Below are 22,982 nucleotides of genomic sequence, written 5' to 3'. Positions count from 1 at the left end.
TGTACCACCACTTTCTGCTTTTGAAAGACTTCCTAACACATTTTTGTCAAAGAGTGAGGGCAAGCATAGGTTTAGACACATAGTTTTAGAAAGGTAGCGGGCGCCCCTCTCTCGCAAGAACAGACATGATAACCTGTTCAGTGGTTATTAACCACTTGAGAGTTTGCAGCCACTGCTTTTACTCACTGTGCCTTTCACAGATGGGAAATATCCATTTGCATATCAGTCTTTGTCCTGCCCAGGGGCAGTCCAGCACCGAAATACAATGGCAATTCCAATCTGAACGAGAGTACCACCAGCAACCCCATACACGTGTTTCACCCTTGTTGGGGATCATCAGTGAGGTGAAGCTGATGCCTCTCTAAGCACAGTGAGAGGGAGACCACGTCTGGTTGCCCCCAGGAGACCTAGGGTTACCAATCCCAGGTTCCTTAACAAATAGTTTTAGAAAGGTAGCGGGCGCCCCTCTCTCGCAAGAACAGACATGATAACCTGTTCAGTGGTTATTAACCACTTGAGAGTTCGCAGCCACTGCTTTTACTCACTGTGCCTTTCACAGATGGGAAATATCCATTTGCATATCAGTCTTTGTCCTGCCCAGGGGCAGTCCAGCACCGAAATACAATGGCAATTCCAATCTGAAGGTTTAGACACAGACAGGTTTTTATTTTGGACTCTCAGACATAGACGGCCCTTAGAAACATCAGTTAAGGGAACCAACCCTTTAGTATTAGGGCCAGTTAGGCATTACACCAACCCAGGCTCTTACTGCCCTTCACGTGCGCTGTCAAATCTGAGGATGGCCGACGGGGGAGGAGCTAAGGGAGGTGTGCTTATTGGTTGTGGGCAGTATGACCCAAAATGACTATGATAGAGCACAAAAGTGACAAACTTTTCAGTTTAAGTTTAAACTGCACTTTGGTACCCACATACAAGGCCTCTGTGTGGTCTGTCTGGCCATGGCCGCTGCACTTCTTTGTGCACTCTGTTGCTCTATTTCTGGCTCTGACTGCCTCTGTTGGTATTCTGCAGCTCTGGCCCCCCCCTTGGCAGCCTGGCAATCTAGCCCTCGGACCAGAAGGTAAGCGCTTCCCCAGAGCGCTTCTGCTCCTGCCTCGTGGCTGGTCCAACTTTTTGCGCTGAGCTCTGCATGCTGGCAGTCTGCTTAAGACCCTTTCCCTGCAACCACTTTATGTGCTCTTACTGGAACTGCCTCCCACTTGACTATTTAAATAACTCCCAACCAATACTCCCTTCCCCCCCTGACACTCCACCCCACTCCTGTCCTCTTGTATATTGAGTCATTCGACCTCCAATTATGTGCTGGCCTACAGCTGCTATAATGTAACTTGTGTAGCACTTATTGACAGTCAGCCTGCGTGCACTGAATCCACCTGCCTTATTTCTAATATTGGCATTTTTTTCATTCTGAAAATCGAATCTGGCTATTTTTAAATTTGCTTGCTTATTTATATGTCGACATTTTGACTGTATACTTGCTCTAGGCCACCAAGCTGCGCGAAAGGCGTTGCTCTTTCAGAAATACTGGGAATTTTTAAATCTGAGTACTATTTGAGTATACTGCTATGCCACTTACCTTAATCTTGATTGTCATCTCTGGATGTCTCACTTTACTGGTTGTGCCTCCATATCTGAATGCTGAATTGCTCATGCCTCCACAGCATCTGTAACCTAGGTTTTCCCTTTTCCTTATTGTTCATCTGATCCTTGGTCACTTGAATAGCCACTAGGCCGCCTGGAGAGCTCCTTGTGCTTGTGCAATCCCGCTATCTCTCTCCATCCCCCCTGCCCACGCTGCAAATATGGTGCTCTCCATCTCCCCTATCTACTCTAAATTGCTATGCTATCACCTTTCCTACCTCTCTCTCAAGGTCTGGAAGGAATACATTTAAGGAAGCACTCCTGGTCTCCAACCCAGGACTCCCCCATTGCTGACACCTACACCAATGCTTCCAAAAGACACACTATCACTGACCTCCTCTTTGCTGTCCCCTCTCCTGACCTATGGACTCCCCATAGCCTCTCCCCTTTTTCTTCCTCACTGTTTAACAGTGATACCAGATGGGAAGTTCTCCTAGCACAATTCTTATTTTACAGGTGCATCATTAATGTCTACCAGAATGGCAGTAACATGGCCCGTGGCTCTTAGCCCAACCTCCTCCTCCTTGACAGGTGCCGTCCATCTCTCATTAACTTCCTCCCTTCTCCTTTCACTCCTCCTTCTGCCACCCCAAGGCCCCTTGACCCCACCAACAGTAGTACCTCGTCCCTGTACCCTGCCTCGGAAGACCTTTTAAAGGTGGCAACCAGCTTCACTTAGCTACCCTCAATTCTCGCTCTGCTGTCAAACACTCCTCAAAGACTTGGACCTCACCATCCTTGCTCTCACTGAGATGTTGTTCAATGCCATTTCTGTCACTGCATTTGACTCTCTCCTTCCTCAGGGCTATACAATCCTTTCCAGGTCTAACTGGTCTGGAGGCGGAGTGGCCCTCATCCTCCCTGAATGGGTCCCTGCCTCTATCATACCCACTCAAAATTAATCTTCCTTTGAATATCTTGGCTGCAAGCTCTGCGTGTCTCCTACTCTCTGACTCTCTCGCTCCACCAACTACAGGACCCCTGGCCGATCTCCCTCTTCCTCTCGAAGTGGTCTTACCTCTTCTCTTCTCTTTTTGACCTTTACCTCTAAGCTTCGCCTCCTTGGAGACTTCAATATTCATCTTGATTCCTCTGATACGGCCACTTTACTCTTCCGTAACCTCTGCGACTTTCCCTCACCATTCTTCCCTCTGGTCCAACCCACGCAGCCAGACACACCTTGGATGCGCTCATCGCTGTTGACATCTCACTCTCTAACCCTTTGACTACTCCTCTCTCCTGATCTGATGATGCTCTGCTCCCAGCTGTAGCTCTTAGGCTCCCCGGCCAACCCTCTACCCACACTGCCAGTCTCCTCCGTCATTGGACCGATGAAGCAAGTGTCAGTAGCTGCTTTCACCGCCTCCTTGGCATTATGGACCGGTTACTGCATTGGCTGACCTCCTTCCTTTCGAATCGGCCCTCCTAAGTACAACTGGGCCCTTTTCTCTCCTCCACCTTATCGTCTACTTGCGGCATCCCTCAGGGCCCTATCCTCTCACTGTAGCTTCTCAACATTTACCTTGCTCTGATGGCTTATTTTATTTTTTGTCATATGGCTAAGAAACCTTAACCTTTTAACAAAAGAAAAAACAATATTACATACAGTATATACAATATACACAATATAAAATCAGTCATTGTGTACATAATACAAATTCAAAAAAAGAATTAAAGCGAGAGAAAAAAGGAAAGAGAGGAAAAAAAGGCATCTAAAATTATTTTTGAAAAGCATCCAAGTGCAAAGATTTAAAAAAGAAATCACAACTACAGGTCCCGTGGAGGTGTTATGGCCAGCCAGACAACGCGTCCACATCTGATCACCATCCCCCAAACCTTTAGCCAAAAAATGTCCCCAAATATTTACATCTTTGCCCCTGGACAGCTGGACATTCCACTAAAATATGTTTGACTTTGTCACCCCCCCCAGTGTCAGGGTGGAGAGATATGTTGCATCTCCCACTGATCTCTGTTCGGTCTTATTTACTGAACGCTATGCAGAGTCTAGCTCTTTTGACCTGGTTAAGACCACAGTGAATGCGTGGTCCAGAATATTTAAGAGGCTTGGCATTGTTTTCCCCCTATAACAGCACTTCTGCCTTGTGGCATTGTCCTGGGATAGCCCCCACTCTTTTTGACTGCTTACTCTCTGTTCTCCCCTCCTCTCCCTTTCTCCCTTTTTTACTATATCTTCCCATCCTCCCCTTACTTTTTTCTATGCATTTACTCTATCAGAATTGTCCCTGGACCTAGTATGATAGCAACCTCGTCTGTCTCCTCCACCCTCCCCTTACTTGTTCCCCCTCCCCCAAACCACCTCCAGCACTATCTGAAATGTCAATGGGCCTAGTACGATAGTCGCTTGTTTTATTCCCCCACTCCCTTTCTGCACCCCTCTCCCTCACCTTTTTTTTTTCTTCCGGCTCTACCAGAAATGTCGTTGGGCCTAGTACGGTAGTAGCCTGTTTGTTCCCATTTCCTTCCCACTCTTCCCCTCCCTTCCCTATCTATGTCTTAGCTCTTGCACTATCTGAAATGTCGTCAGGCCGAGTACGATAGTTAATTTCACATCCTTACTGTTCATGGCCTGTAAGAATGTCGTTGTAAAAGAAATGAACACTGACCATAAGAAGAATGCTTGGGATACTACACTGGTTTTCTTAAGCATGCTTGTAACCTAGGCTCTTGAGAAGAAAATAGAAAATAAAGTTTATATTAAAAAAAAGAATGTCATTGTATTTTCCCTTGTTCCCTCCTTTGCCTTGAAGCGCTTTGAAACACATCGTGTACAGGCACTATATAAATAAACATATATCATATCATATATGACCTGTCCATTAGGAATACCTGGGACCCCCCATGCCCAACTAACACTGTGAGACATGTTCCCGGATAGGAAGTACGTGTCATTGGCTGACTTTGTTGCTAAGTTGGGCCACAGACCCTCTGTCCCTTCATACCATCGGATGAGGGCAGCATTATGGAGTCGGTGGCCCTCCTTTCTAGAAGAACCAATAACACTCCCATTCATATTTGCCATCCTGGCGGCCCAGGGGGTTAGCTGTGGAACCTCTAAATTGTATTAAATTATACAAGCCCATACTCCCTCTCGCAACTACATGAAAGGTATATGGGAGCGGGACTTGGACTTGTCTATTGATGAAATGCAGTGGGCTAAATGCTGCCAACTTACCAAATCGGTGTCAATCACTGCTAACATGAGATTGATTCAATTGAAGATCCTGAACCATTTACACCTCTCTCCCACGAAAGTGGTGAAATTCTCCCCCAATGTATCACCTAGCTGCCCTAAGTGCCCGGCCGACCATACATACTCTTTCCATATGTATTGGGCATGCCCTCTAATACTTGAATTCTGGGTGACTGTGGCCAGTGTTGTGAATAACATCCTGGATATCCCCATTCCTCTTGCTCCTATTAAATACCTACTTGGAGGTTGTTCAATAGGGCCTGCGCTGTGGCAAAAAGAAACACTTGAATGCTGGAAATCTAAAACTGCACCTATTCTGACCTGGTGGATCAAGGACATGATATATGTAATGAATACGAAGAAGGCTTTATCCAAACTGTTTCTTCCACTACCCGACCGAAAGACATTTGGTCACTATTCAGATCTTTTCTTGCCAAATTTGAGCTTGTGTCCCCAAATGTCTCTTAAGAACTGGTTTGTATTGCAAATGCATCCGAAACCCCCTACACCAGAATGTTACAGTGACATGTAATGTATGGACCAGAATTGCATTATGCTTCATGCTCTGACCGTTTAAAAAAAATAATAAAGAATTGCTACCGGAGGCACGAGACAGGATGATGCGAAAAATCACGTCAAAAACTATTTTTTCCTTAAAGTTAGAGAAACCCAAAACGTGTTCAAAGTCTCCATCAACGCACGTGTTATTGGTAGCACCCGTCGAAAGCGAGTACAAGGTATTAAAGTGTAGCTCCCATTTGTCTCCTACAACAACATTCAGCTGTCTATGAAATTGAGGGGAATCCAGGTTATTAATCACCCTCCAAAATGCTTGTGCATTTTTGTTTTGTAATATCTTCTGCATCAGCCTGGCTCATTTTCGCACGATCCTGTCAAGACCAATTACGATATGCCAAACACACTTTTTTAATCAAAAGATTATTCCTAGACAGAGTTAGAACCATGTTCCCGTTTTCTTTCCTCAACCTCTAGACTGCATACATGCGTGTGGCTTTGCTTTTTTTGCATACCGTCTGACCCCCCTAAGCCGGCCAACACCAGTTTTTAGCAAAATCCTCAAAGTGCACAGCCGAGAAGGTGTTCATTTTCCATTATCTAGAAGTGGAATTTAAATAGTCACCCATGGTTTTATTGACCCTTGTTGCCGATACCACATTCCAAGAGATTCTATTACCTCAAGGATTGACCAACAAATCGTTAGGCTCCTATTCATGCACAGTAGTGGGCTCACAATCTATTCTGAAAGTGGCCTGTAGCATGCGATGATCACTGAATGCAGAATGGACAACCTTCAATTCCGAGCAATCTTCATGTGTCTTAACATCCACAAAGATATAATCAATGGTTGACTCCGCTCTACCATTGACCATGTGAGAGAGGCAGTAATGTCCCCCAAAACACTACCATTAATGGAATGCAGATCCAGTCCTCCCAGATGGCCCAGCCACATACGTCTGTATCGCTGTTTAAAAGAAAACACAGGATCTATAAGATCACAACCCTGTAGAACAGTCAGATCTACACATTCAGAGTTCAATTCTCCCACAACAGTAATCCTTCCATGTTTATTCTCACCACTCCAATCCTCAATACAAATTGCAAGCTTTCCCAACAAATCCCCTAACCCGCTCATACCATTGTGCCAATAGCTGTTAAGAATAAGAAGCTGTCAAGGGAGTCTGCCATTAAGTCGTACATGCACGATCAGGACACCAAACTGAAGATTCCAAGTGCCAACCCCTGTACTCCCCAGAATAGATAATGTTCGATCAATTCAAGATCACCGACCTATTCTCGGCAAGTAGATTTTCAAGGAGGATTATATTGCAGCCATCCTTATCTTTCTCTCAAGTAGATTTCTTATTGAAACTCGATGCCCCAGCCAAGGCCCGGGGAAAGTTATCAGCAGGACCATTTACCATAGTTCAGCTTTTAAATAAGCCCACATTGCCCTCCCAACCACCCACCAGGGACAGGATTACACACCCCCGTCCTCCACATCCCCCTTAGTCAATCCCAAGGGCAACAAGCCCTGAACAAGATTTGAGGATACAGCGTGCTGGCACCCATTGTCCAATAAGCAGGGCGTAACGAATGGGCCAGACAGAGTGAAATTGGTTCTTAAAGATTCAATCCCACGCTGTCCCACTATTAGGGCCGGGACCAAGTCTAACTGGGTACCCATTGCAGCAGTGGAACACTGAGACACATTCTGAATGGCAACTTCGTGCCAAGGTGGAGACTGCCAGTATAGAATAATTTACTCCATTTGAAACCTCCCCCCCTCGCCTCCTGAGCAATATTAATTATGGGCTCCTGGGCCAGGGTGTTCCTTTTACAATCCCTCTGGGTAAATGTACACAGATATTTATCGACCTATCTCACCAGGACAGTTTTAAATAGATTTTTCAAAAACTGATGAGTTAAGCAATTGTTCCGCTTTAAACCCAAACCTTTTTTTTTTCCTGTAGTTCATACATCTTTCCTTTCTACCTCCATGCTTCACACACAGAGTCAAGTCATCTCCTTCAACTGGCGTGTCCGGCACAATAATCGTCACCCTGTCCCCCGCAGTAGCAGAGCCTGGAGCATTTACCATACAGGGAATATTATGAAGCATAGATACATCGGGCATCCACACCATGGGCACTTCATCGCAGCATTAGACCTAGGAATAACTTTCCTTTACACGTCATCATATCGATGCAACCCCTCCCTGACCCCGAAATCTCTCCCAAGTCACAGGGGCGGGCTCCCAAGTCTGGATTAAGATTACCATGGCCCTCAGAAGATGGCCCCTGCTTCATTAAACAACCATTAAACAAAAACTCTTTCACAGTTGTATGTAGCTTGATATTTTCAAAATTAAACCAAGGAGAACCGAATTGGCCTTTGTTTGCGCTTTCAAACCCTTGTAGAGGGACACCAAAATACATAGTACTTGGTTTATCTCCACAAGAGGTTGTACAGCCGAAGTGTCCTGATCGTTATTGAAAAGCACAGGTTTCACAGTATGTCTAAAGGGGCACCCTTGGGGATAAGGGCCCAGCCGAGGACATAAATGATTCAAAATCCGGAACATAAAGAGGTTCCATCTCCGGCGGAATATCTTCAAAACTTGATCCACTTAATTACTCATTTTGTGTGAAAGAGATTTTGTGTGAAAGAGATGTCCTCCAACTCAGTTAAATTCTTAGCTATATCTTGAGTTACCAGAGAGGGGACGTCTAGCCTTGATACAGGAGACACTGATCTTCCTTTTGCAGGAAAATAAGTAATGCTTTTGTGATGGACCCCTCTGTGGCCGTCTCTTACTAAACTCAGGGCTCATTATCACAGCCTCCCGACAAGCCCCTTTTAAAGGTTCAAACCTAAAAAAGGAAGGGTGCTTGTATTTGGCAAGGGAAGCAGTGGTAGATTCACTGCTGCAATAATTTTGTCTTTAATCTGTATAAAAGCGAATGAGGAGGCATCTACAAAGGGGTTCGCTTGAATTGCATAAAGTTAGTGGAGGTCTCGTCGCACAACAGAGCTACCCCTTGGCCTGGACTGCCCAGACTAACTACACCTCTGCGCAGCTCCGTGTCGCTCTGCGGTATGCTGGTGTTTTTAAAGTTATCCTCCTCCTTCCTGCCGTGAGCCTCCTACAGAGCCAGCAAAGAAAGACATTTTATGTTTTTTCCGCACTGTAAAGCAATAACACAGCAGCAACAGCGAAACAAAAAGGTGCTCTGCCCAGACTGCACCTCTACACAGCTCTGGCCCATTTGATCTCCACCTGCTCTTCTCATTTCCACTGCTGCGCTGATGACGCACAGCTCTCCTTGAAGCTTCCCTCCTGTACCTCCCCCACTCCAGACTGTCTGACCTTCCCCAAGAATCTCCACGTCTCCAGAGCTCTGGTTCTCTCCAGGCTGGATTACAGCAACAGCCTCTTCCTTAATCTGCCTCTCCTCCCTTCGCCACCTTCAACTAATCCAGAATATGACTGCAAGATTTATCCTTGGCCTCAAGCCACCCAGGGACCGCATCTCTCCAGCCCTAAAAGCTCTCCACTGGCTCCCAGTGGCTGCAAGGATCACATTCAAGACCCTCCATCATCCACAAGGCTTTCTGGGACCTGGGACCTCGCTACATCCAACTTTCTCACCCGAAATACCTCCCTGCTGGAGTCCTTCGGTCCTCTAGCTCAAACTCTTTGCAGATCAGACATTTCTCTAAGCAGAGAGTGGGGGTAGATCTTTAGTCGGTAGGATCTTCCCTGCTCTTCTCAGACTTGATCTGGATCTCCTGAAGTCCCAGAAGCTTCTCAAGACCTTACTTTTCTCCTCCTCCTTCCCTCTCTCCTCCCTTGCTAATTCTCCACCTGCCTTGTGACTGGTTGCCTGTGTCCCATATGATTCTTACTGCAGCCAGGCCCTCCATCTACCACTCTTCCCCTGTCCCCTACCAGCACTTGCCCTCGGATATGCTCACTGACTAGCGTTTAGTCTGGTCCACCCCTGCACTATTTACCCCTACCCCTGCCCTCCCTGGCACTTTCCCAGCCACTGGTTCCCCCCCCCCCTTCCTCCTGCACTTCCTCCTCTTCTCCTCATCCCATCCCTTCGCCCTATCTGCCCCCTCCCCCTGTATTCTTACTGCACTTGCACGATCCGAATATCACAAGGCGTAGTAGGGTCATTAATGTTTTCTCCCCCCCGATCCCCCTTTATTTTTTGTCCTGTGGCGCCTGGAAACACTTTCTGCTCTATAGGCGCCATACAAATGTTAAATAAATACAATAGAAATGTGTTGCTAGTGGCAGGGCTGGCAATAGGACAGAATAGGTTTAGGAAAGAGGATGAATGTTAGTTTTGAAAGACATCCTGACGAGCGCCATTTATGTTATGTTTTGGAATGGGGAACCACCAACACTAGAAGTAGGGATAGGATAGGCATTGCTTTCCTTTCATAAATTTGAAGTTGTTATCACATCTTTTTGTCCGTCTCCTATGTCTGACTTGCCCCATCTGTTTTACTGCATAAGTAACCAATGTACCAGTTTGGTAGCCATTGGATTACTAAGTCCTACTCTCCTCTATTTTGTTTTTAGGCTTCTACTTTGTCTTGGGAAACCACAAGCCTGGTCTAAAGTGTCAGTTGTGCTCAACTTGCCTCACTCTGGGCCCAACCCAGCACCCCAGAAGTGGATTGGATAGGTTCCTGTTCCCAGACCTGCCAAGCCTGAAGCTGCTTAGGCGGTCCTGGGTTTTCGGTAGTTTTTGGGGCTAACCTGATTGTATGCCCACCAAGAACCTTTAGGTGCCACTGTGTGCGATTGAAGAGCTATTAGGCCAGCCTATTTAGGGGAGACCCCGTTCAATTCTCAACTTGTTTCTGCTGGAATTTCTGAAGGAGTTTTGCTGGCTAGCTCCTTTTTTATTTTTCCATGCCTCTTGTGGACCATCTCCATTGTTGCTTCTGCTCCTGACTGGTGGTGTGGTCACATTCAAGGCCGTTTGTACTTCATTTGGGTCACTTGTCTGGAATTCAAATCCCAGGATGGTCAGACCCGCTAGCCTGACCTGAAAGAGGAGAGCCATACTCGCCAGATTGTTTTGCCTTCCTGGAACCAGTGTTTCAGGATCCAACCTAGTTAGTGCACACCTATTGGCAAGGAGCTGGTGGATTATTCAAGATGCACACCCTAAACGGTCCCCGTGGCTGCTTGGTTCTGCAGGTCCCCTTCAACCTGCATTTCTACATTGCCTTCTATTGTTGTTGAATCCCGTTTTGCACCCTCATTCCCAGGGTCAATATCGTGTGAGTTCAGGAGGTAAAGGCTTGAGGTTTCTTTAAGAATTGAAAGGATTTCACTTCTGCAGAGAGACTTTATTTTGTATTTATTTGCAGTCCGGGTGAGCCAAATCTTTGGCATTGCAAAGATTGACTCCAATTCTTCTTTCTGATTTTCTTGTTCCTGCAACTGAGGTTGGCCTTCCCGGGTCAAGGCTGGAGCGGGTTCATTTTCATCTGCTCCTGCGGCTTTCCACGCTCCATTGCACATCATTTCCAGCATCTGATGCTTGCCTTGGTCCAGTTTCGCCTCTTCCATAGTCGATGTTAATTCAGACATTTTGGATACAGAATGCAAAAAAATGGGAGCAATTTTCATTTTCAGCCCAGATGATGGTACTGTGTCTCCAGTAGAGCGGGGCCCTTCTTTTACTAGTTGGCATTTACTCTTCTTCAAGATCGGAGCCCAAGCTGTTGGCTGACTGTTGGTGACCCATCGAGCTTCAGGGGCCTCCCCAGAACAAACGTCTTTCTGTATCCGAATGGGGCCGGTTATCTTATTTCCTTTTGACTGCTTATTTGTATTCTTATCCTCCAGCCCTAGCCCCTCTGTCTGAAGCCCCACACTTACATTGATAACTTTGATCCCGTCCCTCTGCAATTCCTCCGAAATTTCCCTCTTTCCTTGGGGATCTTCTTCCTTTGTGCCAACTGTGCCTCATTTGTTGTTTTATTCTCTTGGCGTTTCTTTGTAGTAATGGTGGAGTTTAGGACGTCCTCTTCCTCTTCTATGACCATTGAAGCGGATTTGGTTACTAACTTCAAAAAGCTATTTGTATGTTTTTTTTATTTTTATGTGTTTTTTAGTTTTTGGTTTTTTTTGGTGTTCTTCCCGAGATGGCATAGAGGTTTTGTTCCTCCTTCTCCTTTTCACTTCTCTCCTTCTTATTATTCCACCTTTGGAAATGCAATGTCGATTTTCAGAGCAGATTTGCTTGGATGGGCCCAGATTTGGTTGAGACAGTTCTCCTGCTGTCTGTCTCATATGGATATCTCCATCCTGAAGTCCCTCTACTACGTTGGCCATTCGTCATAACTCTTCAAGGACTGAATCCGAGAGAGGTGTGTCATCAAAGTGGGAATTTACTTCAATTACTCTATCGCCGTCTCCAATTTCCACTTTACCACAGATTGCGGTTTTCAATTGAGTTAGAAGATCCCGCATAAGTGCGTTTCCTGTGGCTTCTTCTGGTTTTTTTGAGGAGAGCGAAATTTGTACAGCCGAAAGTTCCAACCCTTGCTTAGTTATCTCCACCCGGAGGTCTTTCAGAGTTTGATCTAGTGGGGACTTTATAGCATTGCTACAACCCACTACCGACAAGTCAAGTCTCCCGATTTCCTTTGTTAGTTTCAACATAATCCCAGCCTGAGATTGGGCCTCTACTCGTAGGGTTTCAAACACAGACCTCAGGGAGTTCAAGACAAAATTAAGTGCAGATAAACTGTTTTTCATTGACCTGGGGGCCAACCAGGGTCTGTGGGGATCCCAATGAAGGGTTGGTTTCCTCTTGCTCTTCAAAAGGGCTTATTGCATCCATAGGATCTGATTGGGAAAGACTCCCTGAGACCAGGTCCCTGTGTAGCACATTCTCACCTTGTTCTTCCAGTAAGGGATTAACAACTCCTTCCTCCCCAGAAGCCTTTCTTTCTTCCCTTAACTGCAATGTGTTTGTGAAATTAGCAAGTAAGACCACTTCCCCGTTCACACTCCTACTTCTTTTTTTTTCTCTTCCAAAGTTATGTTCTATTTTCCTTTGGATATTTTTGGTTGTTAATGTGTATTCCAACCAACGTTTCCAGGAATGTAGAATGGTTTGCTGCCCATGATCTATACGCGACCTTGCAGGTGTTTGAGGGGATGGGATTGAATGCAGTTGGGCCTGAACAATTTTGGTGGAAGGGACAGTTAGATTATTATCTACTCCCCGAGATTCCATGATAGTTTCCTGGCCTTCAACTACTAATGATCCTGTAAAAACATTTCCAGCCCCATCATATTCTGGGGACCTGAGGTCGTCCTGTAATAGTGTACTGCGAAGCTTCATTCTTCTTGATGTCTTATTGTTTTGGGTATACCAGTTAGTGGGCCCTTTTTAAACTCCAATTAAATGGGGGACAAATTGAGCGCTTAAGGGCGATCAAGTTCAGTGGTGGAAACTTGAAACCAACCACCAATTGAGCCAACTACCCAATTCTTTGCTCTTCAAAGCTTTTCCTTTACCCTTTCCTTTCCCTTTACCAATCACTGTCAGTCAGGGGGTGCAGTAAACCCAATATAAGGCTGAGGGAAAGGGCCAGGGTGTTTATAAAAGCAAACTACACAGTCCCTCCTTCCCTTTGAGAGGCTAGCAATCACCTTCACCCCCAGTGGCGACTTCAACCAGGACCAATGCCTCGTTGATACAATAGCGGGGTGTTATTTAAACTTTTTTTTTCAAAATGTATTTTTTTAAACTTTAGTTTAGTACTCATTAGTACTCCAGACTCCAAAACTCAAAGAGCATCAAAGGAACACCTACACCACCTAAGAGCCCTGAAAAACGTATCTGAGGCGAAAAACTTATCTGACGCGAATTGTATGCCGCCAATACTGCAATATCTCCGGCACCTCCAGCACAGCGCTGCCCACAGCTCCTCAGCTCAGCTCTGCAGGCACAGCCCCCTCGCTCAACACACTCCTCGCTGCCTTCCTCGCGCTGCGTTTCCTCACAAGAGGATTAGAGCAAAGGACCTTACGTCAGTCGAGACACTCCTCACTCTACACAGCTGCTTTGTGGGGCTGAAGTACTTTGGGGTTGGTAGCACCTTTCTCCACATGGGCTAAGTGATTAAAATGACCCTCATTAGGTAATTTTCCATTTGGTCAACTTCTTTTGAACGCCCCTTTTATTCTCTTATGGAGGATGTTTTTTCCTATGTTCCTACCCCTGCCCCTAAATCCTAGCCTATTTATTTGTGTTATTTATTATTTATGTATTGGGACAACTCACGCAAAATGAGTCTACCAAATGTCCAATGGCCTAATCTAGGATGTTTTACTCATTGCACACCCTCTGCGTTTGTGAGGTGGGATACTGACTTATCAGACTGTATCCCATAAATTCAGTTCTGCCCATTAGATTTGCCATTTCCTTTCCTATGGAACTTTTCTTCAACACTGAACTTCTAGAAGATGTACTTTTAAAGGTACTCACCTGAACAGTGAAATGTTCATGGGTCCACTTGAGGTACCTGGAGTTTATTACCAAGGACTAGAATTGGAGCTGGTTGTTTTGCCTTATTAGTGACATTGAACTCGATTTCCCCCTAGGCCTATTGAAATGAGCTAGGATACTGCATCAGCCTATGGTTACGTTGTGTCTAAACTGTTTCCAGGGGTTTAATGAGACCAATTAGTCTTAACACTGTAAGATAATTCTGCATCTTGGTTTTCCCCCTGGGTTCTGTTGTGAATTACCCCCCCCCCCAACCTTGTACCTTGTACTGAGGCTATGGTCTACATTCCTATACATTATTTTAGTCTAAAAGCAGTTTTGGGGGAACTCCTGTGTGTGGAATAATTCAATAATGTAGGTCACTCGTGTCTTTCTAGGGATTTCCCCATTTTCCTCCCAATCCCTTAATACTAATATACTGAATTTACCACCAGGCATTCATTGTCTATTTTTCTTAGGAATGGGAAAGGTCTGTGAAGGTCTACTGTTATATATCTATTCCGCTCTGTGAATGTAGGACTCACATGCTCATTATATTTGTTTCATGTGTATCCCGTGTATAAAAGAGTATATATTTTCATATGTGTATAAAAGAGTATATATTTTCATATGTATGTGTGGCGTACTCTCTTGGTGTGTCTATTGGGAGCCCATTTGTACCGCTCTGCCATCATTCTTACCTTCCTTCTTTCAGTGATGCCGGAGTGCTCTGCTGCAGTTACCAGAATTAGAGGGTCTGGGTCTGTCTTTGGGATGAAAACCTGAAACCCCTTAGGATCAGTGATTGTACACCCCTCAGTAGAGGGTTGTGCAAAAATCTCCCAACAACTCACCTTAAGAATATCTTGTTTCTGATGGTGTTGTGTCTTTATTTAGTCCCCTAGAACTCAAGGCGATGGAGTACATGCCTGTGACGGTCAGAGGCCGCTTTGATCACAGCAAGGAGCTGTACGTTCAGCCTCGCTCAATGGTTGACCCTGAGCGAGAGGCTCAAGAAGCAGGAAAACTGGCATCCAGTGCAGAGAGTGGTGCCAATGTCATCACACCTTTTTACTGCACAGATCTTGGGTACGGAGTCTTTACACTAAATGCTGCAAGATAGGGCTGTGAGGGAGAAGTTGTTTTGGTAATCTTGGTTTCTTTTCATGCAGAATTACAATTCTCGTCAACAGAGGGTTTGTTCCAAGAAGGAAGCTGAATCCAGCCACGAGAAGTAGAGGACAGGTAGGACGACCACACTGACAAATGGACTGTTTTCCTGAAAGAATTGTTTTTTTCCCGATCAAGTCTAATTTATAGTCTGACATTTTAAGGTTGCGTTACAGGTCTTCAGTTAGTGAAGGGTCATAGGACAGTGGCATTGAGGCAAGTTAAGGTTTTTTGGGGGGCCGGAGCCCATAAATGGGTGTTGTGGTAAGGCAACCTTGGCTTTTGTAGTAGGCATGTGGTCCTGGGGCCTATAACTGGCAGAGATCAGCTTGGTGTAAGATAGTGTCCATAAGGGTTTGGTACAGGAACAGCTTGACCTTATGTCAGTGAGTGTGGGGCCTTTATAGTGGGCTTCTGAGGAGAGGTCAACTTGGTGTCAGCAGGACTCTGGCAAGATCAGCTTGGCGTCAATATGTTTGGGACCTGTGCGTCAAGTTCAGCTTTGTCCTGCTTTGTGAACGGGTCATGGGCTTGTACCACTGAAGCAAGCTCAGGTTGGTAGCATTGAGTGAGAGGCCATGAGCCTGCACCACCAAGGTAAGTTTGCTCAGTTAGTCTGGGGCATAGGAGACTGTAGTTTGGTGGAACTCAGTTGAGTGTGTGAGTGACGGCTACGGGGCTGTAGGATCCAGGAGGGGAGGCTCTGATAAATGTTTAAGTATGAAGCTGTATCGGTGGAAAAGCATTTTGCTCATCTGGCATCCTGTGGCAACTGAGGCTGCATTGCTGAGCAGAGGCCAGCTTTCTGTTTGAGAAGCAAAGGGGCTCATCACAGTCTGGCTACAGTTAAGGATGACTTCAAGAGTATGAAGGAAGACAATCTACAGTCAAAGAAAGAGTGTGATGAAGGAGGAGGAACATGAGGCCCATCCAATATGTTCAGTCCTCTGTCTATTCCTTCCATAGGTCCGACATTGTCCCTAGAATTAACCTAGCTTTCTGGTTACTTTGCTCCTCAGTTTCTAAAGCTGCCTGGACTCAATTTAAGGTTGTGTTCAAGTCAACCACACACCATGATAAACATTTTTTTCTAAACATTATACAGTGATATACCTCTATGTTTAGTCTAAGATAGTAACATTGTCAGTAGCACTATTGCAGTTTTAATCTTGTACTGTGTGTATTCCAATAGCATTCCAAATGCGTCTATTATCCCATATTTCATCTTCCGGTCTATATATTCATTTTTGATCATCTCTCCATAGGAACGTTGTTTAAGCTTTAGTCCAATGGAGAACTACCAAAACTGTCTGTCACGTATATGTCTGTATCTTGCTGTAGCTATGGCCTTTTTCCCTTCCCAACATCCCTCCCATACTCTATGATCCAATTGATTAGCCGTTTCTTAAGCCTGAAATCATATCACTCTGTAGACTAACAGGATCACTGAAATCATATTTTTTATTTTCCACAGATTGAGGATGAAATTGAGCTTGTTGGGATTGTGAGACTGTCGGAAACCCGCAAGCCCTTCGTTCCCAAGAACGACATTGAGAGGAATCACTGGCATTACCGTGACCTGGAAGCCATGGGGCGAGTTACAGGGGCAGAGCCCATATTAATCGACGCAGACCTGAGTAAGTAACAGAGAATTACACAATTCTATCAGGACTTTAAACATTCTGCTGGCTGATTTGTTTACAACTTCACCCAAATCTTTACAAATGTACATTTTATTTTAGAGTCTACCTACGGTTCCAATGACCCTTAATTGTATATTCCACTTAATTAATGACCCATCTTGCTGTAGTTCTACTGTGTCTTTGTCCTGTATCAGCCTTTACTCCTGTGCGATACAACGTTCCAAGTTCATGCATTTATTCTTGCCTCCACCCTCCTGAAATCCTTCTTTTATTTGTCGTCCTTACTTATTTTCATGTGTTTGTTAAAACTTTAACATTTACTTTTGCCTTTTCTCTCCACCTGTCAACGATCACTATTATTGCATTTATTTCGTTTGTTTTCTCTGTAAACAATATCTTCAGATAAAAAAAAACATAACGGTCAGGAGTAGGCATATCTTATAAACTCCAGACCTTCACCCACAAGTGTTTTCCAAACCCATGTAGCAAGTGGGAAAGCATTTGCAAAGTCTGCTGGAGATGAAACGAAACGGACCAGAAATACACACTGGACATGAACCAAGTCCATCAACTCAAATGTCATGCTTTGCATGGGCCCTCTGCTCCATAGTGGCATTCTGGACCTATTAGAGCCTGCACAGTGTCTCGCAGAACATCTAACTGGAGAGACAGGGCACAAGATCATTTCTGACATTGGCGGATACATCTTCAAACTACTTGCAGACCTACAACTAGGTGAATGGGTTTAGAATGGAGTCATAGGCGGCAGAAATTCTATCTATAGTACCCCTATTAGCTCCTGAAAAATAGGCGGTCCCCCAAGAGTTGACAATCCCTGGATTGGGCTGACTCTGGGTCTGCGGTCAGTCTGCACTCTCTGCCATACGTGAGACTGTGATCTGCTCCCCCACTGACGCTGACTCCCCTCACGCCCCATGCTGCCAATTGCCCACCCCCCGCTAGCTCCCCACTGCTTCTTTTTCTGCTTCCTGCACTGTTCATCCCCCTATGATTGTAAAGCACTCTGTTGCTCCCGAAGCTAAGTCCGTGCTCAAATACCCTAATAGTAATATTTGTAGCGTGCTACGCCAGACACTGGACCCGCTGCACGTGACCGGTGTGATCTTGCACAGCAAAGCCTGTCCTGATTTTGACTATACAAGAGGCCCGAAGAATTGCCTTTACTCTGTAGAGAACCGTCTTTACAAATGCTGCTAACATGTGGCTTGTAAAGCGTTTCTAAAATGTAAGTATGGGTTAAATTGGCACAGCTTGAAGATCTGTGCACTGCAACACCACTACAGAGCTTCAACCTGTATTGAAGAATAAGGGGGAAGGGTTGTTTGAGGGCAGCTTAAATCCTGTCTCGTGGACAGACCTGCACCAGAATGTACGTGATATTCAAGTGATTTTACAGCCTCCTTTGTCTAACGAAAAATTAGTCTCCCAGCATCAATCAGATAAACATGCAACCCTATAGCAGTCCTCTGCTTAGAGGAAAGACCCCTTGCAGGAAGGCATCCCAACGCCTGAGAAAGGAGGGTCTCTAGCAGACACATTCTGCTTCTAAAGAATCTGACCAACGTCAGGGCCTAGCTGCGAGAGTGTAGTGCTATTGATATCTGAGCGAAAACATATTTTCTTCTGTGTAAGGTGCTAGATTTAATATATCAAAATTAATGAATGGGAAGAACTGTCAACCCCATCCAATCTGCTTTCCTTCCGACTGCAGAAGACAGGTTTAGATGGGTGGGGTTGTGTTTTCCTTCTCTGGTTGAAATGCAGACTTCTTTTTTTAAATTTTTTTTATTTGTTTGGCTGACCGAGTCAACCTTTCAAATACTTTCTTACAATTCATATTTACAAATAATTTGATGACTCTTAAAACATTCACATGTATTATTAAAAGTACATTAATTCATTGTACCAACAGGCAAGCTAAAGACAAATGAAAGAAAAGTGAGAATGTAAACTTGGGTAAGAGACAACAGAGTGAGTTTGCCAGACAACGATTAAGTAGATAGGTTGCCACTGGTTGCAGTCTTTTGATAGTTATTTTGATTGCTTGTTAGTGGTAGAACCATATCCAAGAACTTTAGTAGGGCAATTTTGACCTACATTCTTACAATGGCGAAAAGAGCTTGCCAAATGGCATCACTACTATCAATGCATGTCAAAGCCATGAGATTCTTGAAATGCAGTTCTTATTCTGTCTTCAATGCCAAACAGTCTACTACCAAATGTTGCATGGTTTCTTTATATTTGAGGTCTTTACAAAAGCATCAATGACTCATTCCCTTGGGTATTAGTCCTCTTCTGGCACGCATTTCATTTGTGGGCCATATGTTCATCCTACGTCTCAAATACTGACTGCGAATATGTGAAGACGGGCATCGCATTAGATAATCCGCCATCTTTCCTGGCCTTTTATGACCAAATATTAGGGCATTAAAATCACGGTATGTAGTACATTCCTCTCTTGTACATACCCAGTCATATCTGTACAATTTGAGCTTGAATTTGTCTGGACTAGTTAATAGCTCATCAATAGATAGATCGGCAGAAGTGATAATATCTATCACATTGTTTCTCCATGTAGATGGACATTTATCTCTTGATGTCAACAAATAACAAGCCACAGTACTTAAAACCGTTTGTGATTCAACACCCAGCATGCATTTTCTGAAAAAGGCACATATTCTCCAGGCCACCTGCGTAGTTAAGGAGATTGAACCTAATTCGAACCTCACCAAGGCCATGGGTACAGAATTAGGAAGTTTCAAAATGGCCCTCCAGAAACAAGCTTCCATTGACTCCCATTTAGTAGGGGTCCACGGCAACATAGCTTCCACCCCATATGTAATAGTGGGTATGACTTTTGTTGGAAAAACATCATAATGTTGGAGAATGAGAATTTACCATATTTAAAGGCTAGAATCTTAGCTTGTGAGGTTACGTGTGTAAGTTTTAATTCAACAGGTGTCTGGAAAGTTGAGCTTGCAATGTTACCACTAAAGAGCACACCCAAATATTTATACTGCTCTGCGACCATTAAATTCAAATGTTGTAATTTCCATTGAAATGTGTGTGCTTTCTTCCCCACTTTTGCCCCACATATGACAACTTGAGTTTTCTCTATGTTGATCATAAGATTGTTATCTTTTGCATATTCCTCAAGTTTTGAAAGCAGATTCTGCAAACCCCTAGGTGTTTGTGACAACAGGACTAAATCGTCTGCGTATAGCAGCCAGGCCAGTTTTTGTTGACCAAGTTTGGGAGCTTCTGCTGTCGCCTCATCTAATTTCCACCCAATATCCGTAGGAAAAGATTAAACAGCGTGGATGCCAGAATACAACCTTGGCGCAAACCACGATATGTTTGTACAGAGGAAGACCGCAAACTCTGAAGGGTGAGACGCACTTGCATAGAAGTGTTTGTGTGTAATAATTTTATCAGGGTGAACAGTGTGGGAGGACATTTATAGGAAGTTAATTTATTAAACATTTTCTGTCGGTCAATTGAGTGAAAGGCCCGCAGAAATCTACAAAAGCCAGGTATAGTGGCTGATTCCACGTGGCCCCTTTTGCTCTTAGCATATTCAATGTTATGATATTGGGAATGGTGCCGAGTCCTGCCACAAAACCTGTCTGAAAGGGGTCTCGATTACCAGAATCTATGGTCCATTGATTTAATTGTTTCAGCATAATACGACTATAGATTTTCCCTGGTGCATCAAGGAGAGCTATTGGTCTGTAGCTCTGAGGTGTGGTACGGTCTCCCTTTTTATAAATAGGTATTACAATTGAGTGTTTCCAGGAATGTGGTAGTTGCTGTGTCTTGTTTTATATGGGTAACGATTTTAAATAAAATGTTGGCCCAATGTACCATAGAAAGTCCATCAGGGCCTGGGGCTTTGGATTTGCTCACCTTTTGTATGAAATTGAGAATATCATCTTTGTCAAAATTCAAACTAAACAGCTGGGACTTTGCGTTTTCCAAAATAGGGATATAATCACCAGGTTTGGCATAAAGATGTTTAAAATGAGTTATCCACTCAGATTCAGAAACCCCATTTATTTGCATACTAATTTGAGAGGCGAACCCCCAACTGATTTAGTGTCGCCCATGTTCGAGCTGTATTTTTAGTTTGAATTAGTTCCAACATCCTTTCCCCATCTTGTTGATACATGAGAGCTTCATGGGCTCTCATCCAATTCTTATGCTTGGTTTTGATTGCAACTAATGCACCAGCCCTTAATTTAGCTGGCAGCTTCATTGCCCTCCTTTTAAATGCACGAAAGCTAGCCTTTCTGTATTGGATTTCAGGATCAAAAGTATGCCGAGGGTTGTGCTTGTGTGAATGTGCAGATCTATAATTGCAAAACAGTAGCATAAGATCGTAATAGTTTGTAATTTGCCCATTTGTATTGGGGTCGGATTGGGAGAAAGCTTTGTCCAATATGGAATCAAAATGTACCAGTGTGCTTTCTGACCATTTTATACAATTCAGAGCATTATTTAGATGCATAGTCCTTTGTAGCTGGTGCGAGGAACACTTGGTGTTAGATACTTGCCATACCATCCTAAGGATGTTATGATCACTTTGCAAGGTGGGAAGTACTTGAAATTGTTATTTTGGAAAATAAGTCGGCGTCTACATATATAAAATCGATGATAGCTTTAGATTTTCCTCTTTTACACGTATATTTGGGTGGAATATCATCCATACATGTTCCATTCACCATGTGCAGACTATGTGTTGTTGCAAAGTGTTTCCATTTAGACATTCTGAGCTGATTTTGAAGGGAAGGTGTGTCTAGGCAATGCAGATTCAAATCGCCAGCAACTATAGTGTGACACACATCCGGTGAGAGTGAAATTTGATCAAAGACATCATTCAAATCGTGGAAAAAGAGACCGACGGGAATTGCCTTGGGATTCTAATATAAGTTGACTAATGCATAGGTGATCATGTGATCTGCCATTTTCATCCACTGGATATGAGCATTAGGGGAGACCCATGGAGTCAATGTTCGGTTTGAGTTAACATTGACTCCCGTAAGAAGTCCAGAAGTTGGTCGACCCTTTGGCCCTCTTAATGCTGGAACCAGCTGAACATCATGACTATCCCAGACCGGAGCTTCCGTCAACCAGGTTTCTTGCAAAACCATCATGTCACAATTATTAAAGCCATTATTAGCATTATTTAACAAATGCTGACTTCAGATAAGTAATTGTTTCCTCATTTGCATACAGCTGTATTGTGGTTTATGCAAACTCACTACCTATGAGGAGTGCTGCTTCACATTCATGAAGGCAAAAATATGCAATGGTGTGATATGTAATGGAAAAGGTGGACGCACATGATATGTCTATTATATTCCAAATAAGTGCAATAAAATGAAAATGTTTAAATTGATTGGCTTTCAAAACCGGAAACAAACTGTTCTGTTACTTTTTTAACACCCCTTACGCCACACTACTTCTAGCATACTCTTTTTTTGTTGTTCAACTTTCTAAAAATCAAAATCTTTACAAATGGGGGGGGAATAGCCCTTTTGTCCTTACCCAAACCCTGCCCAACGGCACTATTTCTCTGCTTTACCGCGATTTCCCGTCATCTTCTGGTTAGTTATTCTGCATTTTTCCACGTTGTGATTATTGGTGTTCAGTTTTCATTCCGTATGTTGAATTGTAAGTTAACACTGTGGGTTCCATATGAACACCCTACATAGACGGTTGCTGCGACCAGTGCTTGAGTTATTCCCCTAAAATTGTGTTTCTTTCACTGCAGAAAGCACAGTTCCAGGAGGTCCGATTGGGGGTCAGACGAGAGTGACACTAAGGAATGAACATATGCAGTACATCATAACTTGGTATGTTAGAATTATATGCCCCCTCCTCCCCCCACTATAATGTAGTGCATGTTTTTGACTTGCTGACAGTAAATGACGCAGGCACTGAACAGGTGAAGTTGGGTGATGGAGGAAGCTCCATAGGGCTTTGACCTGGAACATTCCCCTTGGTGCCCATGCAGCCTTGTATTTGTATTTATTTGAAGAACTGGGATATCCATTTTGATCAGAAATGGCTTGCAATAACACATTTACAGACGGCAGTAGCATTCCCTAGAAGGGTGCCTCTACGATGGCACAATGATGACAAGTGGTGAGCCATTTTTTGAGGATGTGAACAAAGTGGGCCATAGACCAGGGGCAAGACAAAATATAAGAAACCAGTGAC

At 44.2% G+C, this 22,982-nt stretch overlaps 1 protein-coding gene across 6 annotated transcripts in view; it reads left to right on the top strand.

Annotated features, from left to right (window-relative positions):
• Positions 1–22,982, top strand: part of SURF1 (SURF1 cytochrome c oxidase assembly factor) — a 147,211-nt gene that overhangs the window by 98,018 nt on the left and 26,211 nt on the right. For all 6 annotated transcript variants that reach the window (XM_069609342.1, XM_069609345.1, XM_069609344.1 and 3 more), the window contains exons 6-9: positions 14,824–15,015; positions 15,099–15,171; positions 16,571–16,733; positions 22,534–22,615. In XM_069609342.1, coding sequence (XP_069465443.1) covers positions 14,824–15,015; positions 15,099–15,171; positions 16,571–16,733; positions 22,534–22,615 — 510 coding nt within the window. The remainder of the gene's footprint in view (positions 1–14,823; positions 15,016–15,098; positions 15,172–16,570; positions 16,734–22,533; positions 22,616–22,982) is intronic.

This window comes from Ambystoma mexicanum, chromosome 8 (assembly GCF_040938575.1).
Source record: "Ambystoma mexicanum isolate Mex_15411 chromosome 8, UKY_AmexF1_1, whole genome shotgun sequence".
Taxonomy (NCBI): Eukaryota; Metazoa; Chordata; class Amphibia; order Caudata; family Ambystomatidae; genus Ambystoma; species Ambystoma mexicanum.
This window is presented reverse-complemented; position numbering and strand designations above follow the sequence as displayed.